The sequence below is a fragment of the Buceros rhinoceros genome, unplaced genomic scaffold, assembly GCF_000710305.1.
Source record: "Buceros rhinoceros silvestris isolate BGI_N320 unplaced genomic scaffold, ASM71030v1 scaffold22553, whole genome shotgun sequence".
NCBI lineage: Eukaryota > Metazoa > Chordata > Aves > Bucerotiformes > Bucerotidae > Buceros > Buceros rhinoceros.
In genome coordinates this window covers 3,128-11,625 of record NW_010402110.1, presented here as the reverse complement: position 1 = coordinate 11,625, position 8,498 = coordinate 3,128, and the positions used below count along the sequence as shown (strand labels likewise).

The 8,498-nt window shown below is 45.0% G+C and overlaps 1 protein-coding gene across 1 annotated transcript; it reads right to left on the bottom strand.

Annotated features, from left to right (window-relative positions):
• Positions 1-2,421: 2,421 nt before the first annotated feature.
• On the bottom strand, positions 2,422-7,845 carry PGAM5 (phosphoglycerate mutase family member 5; the record flags this gene model as incomplete). The annotated part of the gene is made up of 5 exons (XM_010132548.1): positions 2,422-2,739; positions 4,620-4,750; positions 5,082-5,170; positions 6,341-6,466; positions 7,667-7,845. Coding segments are annotated over 5 exons (676 nt in total), but the record flags the coding sequence as incomplete, so codon positions are not given.
• Between the last annotated feature and the right edge of the window lie 653 nt (positions 7,846-8,498).

The following is an 8,498-nucleotide window of genomic DNA, read 5'->3' as shown; positions in this document are numbered from 1 at the left end:
CACCCCCGAGCCTGCAGGGACACCAAAGCAAAGTCATACTGCCTGAACCGTGTTTTCTTGGCCAAAAGTCCCTGTTTAAAAGGGAAAAAGTTAACTTGTGTGGGTTTTTCTAATCAGTCACCCCACTTTCTCTTCAAAGGTGAATGAGCAGCTGACATTGTCACGCAGTGCTCAGTGTCTGGGGCACAGCGAGAGGTAGCTGGGTTGAGACCAGGACACAGCAACTCCCAGCTCCAGGCCTTCCTGCCTCCACCACCTGTGTGTTCAGTGGCGTTAGACAAACGTAACTGCTGGGACGTCAGACTACCATCAAAACGATGGACAGACTTCATTTTAAAGTTCACCCCCCCCACCCCCCGCAATACTACCGCCCGTGCTGATACCGTCTGTACATGAGTGGCGTTAGACAAACGTAACTGCTGGGACGTCAGACTACCATCAAAACGATGGACAGACTTCATTTTAAAGTTCATCCCACCACACCCCCCGAAATGCTACTGCCAGTGCTGCTACTGTCTGTCCATGTGCGAAGAGGCAGGGTGTGGCCTCTGGCTGTACCACCCACCCCCCTGCAAAAACCTGTCTCTTGGCCCGGGGTGGTGAATGGTGCATGTACCCACTCAGAAAAACACAGAGAATGCTCCTCTCTAGCTTTGGTGCTCCTGTTCCACAGGGTGGTAAGTGACAGCCCCGTAACTCCCAAAACACCACGATCCACAGGGTGATGCCTGGAGCATGGCAGTCCCCTCCTGTGCATGGTGGTAGTGTAGCTGATGATGAGCAGCGCTGCGCGAGCACCCCTCTCTCTCAGGTTTACATTTCAGATACTCAAAAGGACAAAGCTGGTAAAGGAAGGGCGGCACAGCAGGCAGAAACACACAGAGATGCACTCAGAGACACGCACGTGCATCACTGTGTGGTACATGGGAAATTCAGACAGTCTACAGCCGACAGCCGTACAACTGCTCCACTGAAGAGACCAGAAGGAAAGACAGACCAGTTATTTTATTCAAAACTTTTAAAAAGTTAATAGACAAAACCTGATAAATTATTCTCGTTACCTTGGGAGATACACTGTGATGGTTTCCTCTTGCCCCCACAATTTGCACTACACAACAATCATGTTGCTGCCTACTAGCCCCAGTTTCCTTGAGCTCCTCCTGATTGATAGAGCGGTCCTGTAGCAAACAGCCGTTAACCCTGTCTCTCGAGGTTGTGCGCCATGATGATGCCTCACACAGCTCTGACAGGAGTGAGTTTAGAGTCTCATCAACCTTCATGATCATAGGAGACCCTGTCAGAGGAGTCACTGCTGTTTGCTGTCCTACAAGACGTGCCGTATCACCATGGCAGACTAAGCAGATGGTGTAATTTTTCACCATTCCAAGGATGACGCTACATCAGTTCAGCAAACAGCCTTAAGCTGAAATGCATCTGAGCCCTCAAAAACAAAACCCTGTCCTCAGCCACCTGCAGGTTTCCTAGAAGGAGTCCAGCAGGGTCAGTGCTGTACAAAGGAGCCACTTCTCGCACATTCAGCCTGACGGCTGTACTACACACTGCCCTAAGAGGCAGCCCACACATTCCCTCCCACCATTCCGGCAACAGGGGTTTAAGCAGCAGCTTGCTCCAATTCTGCAGACCCTCCGGCTGGAGGTACCACTGCCTCCCACGCAGTGGTGGTACTTCTCTACTCTGAAAGCAAGGTATGGACTAACGCAAATCAACGGAGAAAGCACTTTAAAATGTGTTATGAGGCAGGAACAGGAAGCACTGTTGGAAAAATCACTGCATTCCTTTCATCTAACTGCTACAGCCTCATCCCTTCATCCTGCTACAGACCAAGTTTTAGTTAAAGGCTTCACAGGACTGAAAAACATTTTTCAGAACAGTTTACAGATCTTCCGGAGGATGGAGGAGCACTGAGACGCAGCAGTTAATTCTAGCACCACAGCTCTGAGGCAAACGGTTTTTTCACCATCTCTGCTTTATGCTGACAACCTCCAGGCACAGTTTACATGAGCTATTTGGGGGCAGAGGGGAACAGTAACACAACATAAACGTACATCCTCAAAAGCTTACAAAACCCAAAGCCACATGCCTTTGTCCTTTCACCAGCAGAACCCTGTTTTCACTTCTGGGGGGTTGAAACAAGCTGGCTCATCAGCAGTGTTAGCGGCAGGGGACACAAGGCTGCTCCTTCCAGTTCCCACACAGTGCTTTCCTGCACAAGAAAAAACCCACAAGCAGATGCAAGCTCTGGTTATAGACCTTCACAGCAGGGTGGGAGGAAGGCAGTGCTCTTGCAGCCGCTGAGCACACAGACATTCACTCTCTTCGTATTCCACAGCTCAGCTTTGGTTTTGGGGAACACTCGAGGGCTGGACAGCTTCGAGCCTATAAAGATTTCTTCTTTGCTGGACTGAAAGGCAGATATGAGTACGTATGGAGGCAGCGAGGGGCTGAAGGACATTTTTAAGACAGCATCACACCCCAGCACAACAGATAAAAATCTAGCGGTACCGTAGCTGAATGTACTGTGCAAAGAGACTAGAGGCAGCTGCTGGACAACCATCAGTTTTGCTCATTCAGGTACGCGTGATTTTATCTGGAGGCATGAAACCCGTGTCACCCAGTGTTCGCAGTGCCACCCTGCCGTTCGGACGTATCACCAAGTGAGTTATACTGCCATTGTTGAGGGACATTCGCAACCAGCCTTCAGGGGGGAACTGCAATGCTCTAGTAAAAAAAAAAAAAAAAAAAAAATCCATTACCCGTCAGGGGGGAACTTCAAGTCTCTAGAAAAAAAAAAAAAAAAAAAAAAAATCCATTATTCATTCATAAACAGTTACATTAACATGCCCTCACAGTATCACCCCCTTCTGTTCCAGATAAAGGAAAAAAAAAAGGAAATTGTTGGTCGTTCTGCACTTGAATGCAAATGCTCCCCCAGTCAGTCAGCTTTGCAAAAAAAAATCTTCCTGTGGCATTGATAGGGAAAGGCAGCCTTGATAAGGGGCCCTGTGCCAGCAGTGCACCGGGGGACGATTACTGCAGACAGGACTAACTCACAGCGACAGACAGACGGCAGGAGCGCGAATGCAGACGGGTCACTGGGAGCGATCTGAGCAGCCCCGTAACAAAGAGGACAACAGACGGCATAGGTTCCAGTCGGCCATGGAGCCAACTGCAGCACCACGGAACACCACCCCCCTCCCCCGTTCAGGACAGGTAGAGAACATGGCTTACGCCCCCCGCCAAGGCAGAAGCAGCAAACAGCACACCCCATTACACACTGTTCTAGTCTTAGCAACACGGGTAGGCACGTAACAGCAGAGGAGAGGTAGTGAGACAAGCTTCATCCTAGCCGCCCGCATGTGCCTACAGAAGAAATTCAGTTTCCATCAATCAGCCACATCATTGCCCAGAAGTAGCCAGAGAAAGTCCCTTGTGCTTTTGTAGAAATGCAGTACCAGTATCACAGCTGGTCTCCTGCTATTCTAAAATTCCTCAGCAGTTCAGTCAATTGTAGTAAACACTTGGAAAAAACATCATGTCTCAAACATCTTTTGCCTTAGATACTGAGGAATAACTTGGTTTTGGTTCTTATGACAGTCCTTTAGAAAGGCCAAGAAATGGAAGAGCAGCCCCAGTGAGCTAGGTGAAAAGGGACTGCTACACGGACTGTGTGCACTTGCGGTATCAGATAGCCTGGAACAGAAGGCACAAAAGAGGAGTTGAAGAGGAAAGCAACAGAAAAGCGTATGCAAGTATTTCAGAAAAAGCCTAGGTAGCAGTAAGACAATCTTTTTTTGGCACAGGAAAGAATATTCTCTCTACCTGATCAATGATTTTAAGTATAGCTATTTTGAAGAGCTCTAAAGGAGTCCACAGGGGAGACAGACCAGCATTTCACTAACTCAGCTAAATAAAGCTAACTGAAATTGTTGTAGGTATTGATCAGATTAAAGTTTAATCACATCTGTCCTGCTCAAGACAAATTATCTTACAGACAGTGCCTTGTTGATAGGGAAGAGGAATAAAATAGACTCAGCTGACTGGATACAGAGACAGCAAAGATACAGAACCGTCTTCTCCTTCATGAACCACCTTGATGTCAGCGGAAAGATCCACCCTCCCCTCTAATCCAATACTGGATGTTACTGCAGAAACACACTAATACACAATCATTTCCATTAGCAAAAAGAACTCCCAAACATAAATCAATCTTCCAACTCATGTCACCTCAAAAAGACACATCCAGTCAGATGCTCTCTTTCTCTGTGGTCTTTTCCAACAGTCCTCAGGTTTATGGGAAGCAGAAGCTTATGTATTAAAGAGACTGTTCAGATGTACAAAAACATTGAGTTTCACCAATTTAGCCATTTTCACTTCAGAGTTGGAATGAAAGTGTGCTCACTTTCCAACGCGTCCTGTATCCGCTAATTAATCCTGTGCAGCGGCAAAAGCAGTTCCTCACAATGCAGGCGCTGATCTCTAACCACTTCCAACAAGCCAAATCAACACACCTCCTCACTCAGCGGTGCCATAAACCAACACTGCTCCAGCAAACTGTGACCCTGTAAAGAACGCCGATGAACACGCACTCCAACACGTACCTGCAGACAATATAGCGGATCACGTTGGCATGACAGACAAAGATCTCGTAGCTGTCTTCTTCTTGCTTTGCATCAGCTCTATGAATGAAGTTTCGAAAAGCAGCCTCAATTCGAGCTCCATCTTCGTAATACTGCTAAAGGCACAGAGCTCAGCGTTAAACACGGCTCGGAGCAGCACAGGCCACTGCCTGCATCTGCAGGTGGGCTGCGACTCCTACAGAGTTCTTCGTGGGGACACACACCTGAGGCTGAACCAGTACTTAAGGACTGTAAGTTATTTGAACTGTTCTGTACGCTTACTGGGGAGGAGAAGAGTATACAATTATCTACGGTCTATGATGAAAAGCATCAGCTCAGACACTGCAAGTTTTTGTTACAGTCAAGATAAAGTGTATTAAAACCCCCAAAATATAACAAGTAAATTAAAATAAAAAACCAACAAAACTGTAAGTAAAAAGTTACCACAGCTTCTGGTTTCCAGTGAGAGACTGGAGGGTCTGGTTCTATTGGTGCTCCCTCTCTCAGCAGATCGGTGCTAATTTTTTTGACTCCTGAAATATCAAATACACATTCTGAGAGGAGTTGTTACTTCACGTGCCACTGCAAACAGGCCTGCAACTCTACAAACACCATGTTTCACATTCTTTAAGTCTTTATCCCACAGAACTTTTTCATCTACACATTTCCTATCAAGGGGTGCAAATCTCTCCAACACAACTGTTAGATGTCACCGGCAAGATGAAGTTTATTCCAACAGAGAACAGCCTGGCACAGCAAGCTGAGTCTTCCCAGGCTGCTGCCCTTTGCAGAAATGCACTTGCAAGGGTGTTAATCTACAGCTGTAAGTCAGTTAATGCTTACAGCTAATTAATGCTAATGCCATATTTGTGATTTTTAATATTAACATTTACTCGGGGGAAGGAAAGACGGTTTTGGGTGGAGGGGTTTTGTTTGTTTGGGGCTGAGGGGTTGGTTTGGTGTTTTTTTGGTTTCATCATTTGGGGGTTTTTTTGAAGCAGCACATTTTAGAAAAAAAATCAAACACAGGACTGACATTCAGCTACTCATATCAGAGTATCTGCTAAAATACCTGACAGAATTACCTATGGTCAAGTATCTTTAGTTTAGATTCTGGTATGTCTGAACAGCAGGGGAAAAAACAAAACAAAAGAAAGCAAAACCAATAAACCAAACCAAAACCCCACAAAAAACCTACAACCACCCAAAGCCCCATGTAATAAAGCACCCACACCAAAAAATCCCTACCCCTTGCTGAGCGTGCCACATCTTCCCCTGCACACGGGACAGCCCAGCGCACCGGAAGGGCCTGTTAACTAACCCAGCAAGCAGCACTACAAGAACGGGAGCTTATGATCCTCTTCTCTCCAACACTCCTGCAGTCCTGAGACTGAGGACTGAGCCAGTCGTGGTGACCTGTGACAGTCCTCACTCTACAAAACGCCTAAGTGAAGAGCAACCAGCAGAGTTCTCCTGCACAGCAGCACACACAGGTAGCAGCTGACCCCTCAGAGGGGCAGAGCCCTCTTCCATTTGGAAACAAGCAGAATTAGCACTGTTAGTTTCTTTATAAATACAGACATATTCACACAGGGCTGGAAGTTGGCTAAGTAACATCTCAACCTTAAGGACAAGCTTAGAATTCTACTGGAAGCAGTTTTTAAGATCAGAAGACAATAAAAAAATTGAGAGAAGTCACTTACCTGGGAGATGTTTGCTTATAATTTCAGTTGTTTCAGTTGCTCTAGTCATGGAGGAGTGGATAATCTGATCAAATTTTAATCCCAAGCTTGCCAGCCTGTGTCCAGTCAGTTCAGCCTGCTCTCGACCTTAAAAATTATATTATATAAATGGTTGACACTCATGTAAGCACCTCACAAAAACTACCAAAACGTTCACTGAAGTATTCTGTATTGCTGCCAGCCCCATCCCAAGGGAGTCACTTCTAATCGAAGAGAGTGCTGACCCGAGCCATCTGCCATCTCTGTGTTCAGGGAGCACGGCAGAGGAGACTGTCAAACAGACCCACTCAGAGCTGACAGAGCATTTTCCTACAGGCAGCATCCGCCTGCAACAGCCGAGAACCACAGCACTGGGATACCCCGGGGAGGGCTTTATTCCGTCTTCCAGGTAGGCAGGTGAAAAGACAGCAGACGGTTTAAGTAACTTACCCAAGGCACAGGATGAGACGGGATTAAGATTATACTTTGTTACCAGTTGAACACAGCACCTTAGTCCTGAAATTAGCATTTCACTCCTGTTTGCACACTGGCGACTAGGACTTGGGGGAAAATAAGGAGTTTATACCAAACATTTGGCACCAGACTTCAGCAGCACTGCACAATAATAATTCCTTCCCCCTCAAAAAAGTGATGGCCTACATATAATTGATAAAGTGTCCACTGCTTTTGAATTACGCTATTAAAAAATAATACTAATTAGTATCTGAAACCTAGTCATAGGATCAGTGAATTACAATTAACACAGAGGGAGGTTATCCTCATCTGATGCAACTCATTAGCTGTATTCCCAGATACAGCACTTAGTAGAAACAGTGAAATGTATTTAATTATAAACACTCTGAAAGTCAGGGTTAATTTTTCTTACATACATCAGCAAATTAACAAACTGAAACACAACCCACCTTTTCAGAGGAATCTATCCCAAAGTTAGTCACGGAGCTAAGTTTAAAAGCCTTAGCCTGGGGGAATTATGTCAGCTAGCATGAAAACTTGCTCAAGCCACTTTAAGACACTTTAAGAAGTTGCCTTTGTGAAGTTTCTTTATAACTGAGCGTGTTTAGAACTCTGTAAAGCACAGTTTAATGTTTGGATTTAGAGGATCAAAAATGGAAAAAACAAACTTAATCATGACATCCTTCTGCTCCAAAGGATCCAGAAAGTGGATTAGGGTTTGGCAGCGAGATCCTAATCAGGACAGAGCTATTACTGACCCATACTCATCAGGACAGCAGCACACATAAACATTTTTCTCAAAATGCAAAGAACGACACTTCTGGTAATACATACCAAGCGGGGTCAGAGTTCTGTCTTTATCAGCCCGGCCATCCAAATTATACTGCGAATGACGGATGAGGAATATGTGCCTGGTGGCTTTTGCTTTGCAGTGACCTAAGCGGGAGGCAAGTTCTTCTTCCCCAGTTTCTTCATTTTTCTTTTTGAGGTTGACAAGAGCCAGTGGTTCACGTCTACACAAACAAATTTAAAATGTCATTTTTAGGAAAAAAGGACTAAAAGGCAGAGGAGTTTTACAGATGGGTAGTCTTGCCTTATTTCTGGATATAACTAAAGTATTAAAATTGACCATTTAGCCATTTATATCACAAAAATGATTCAAACCATTGTCAGAGCTATAAGTAGAAGCCTGCATTAAAAAAAAAAGTTAATGCTGAAGGTTAAAAGGTGTGATTGACATCTGCTGTTTAGTGACACCACCTCTCAATTAACTCTTGGGAAAAAAAGCAACAAATGCAACAAAAAAAGTTAAATCCTAATGCAAACAGACGGTGTACCCGAAAACATATGAGTAGCTACAGCCTGTCTGGACAAAAAGATTACAAACACTAGCAGACACTTCGTATTTTAATTCCTGTCGATTCACTAGCTGCTTTGGAGATTTTCAGCTTTTCAGTCACAGGTATAATGGTAGGTTTTTTGACAAGAAATCTAACCATGAATGATAACCAGGAACAGAGGAAGAGGTGTTGCCTGATCAGAAAAGAAAAAAACCGTTCCATATCTAAAAGGCCCTGTGATAACACCTGCAAATTGCACTTTATCCATCACATTTATTCAAATGACTAAACATCTCCCCTCAACAATATCCTAGAGAGATTCCAGC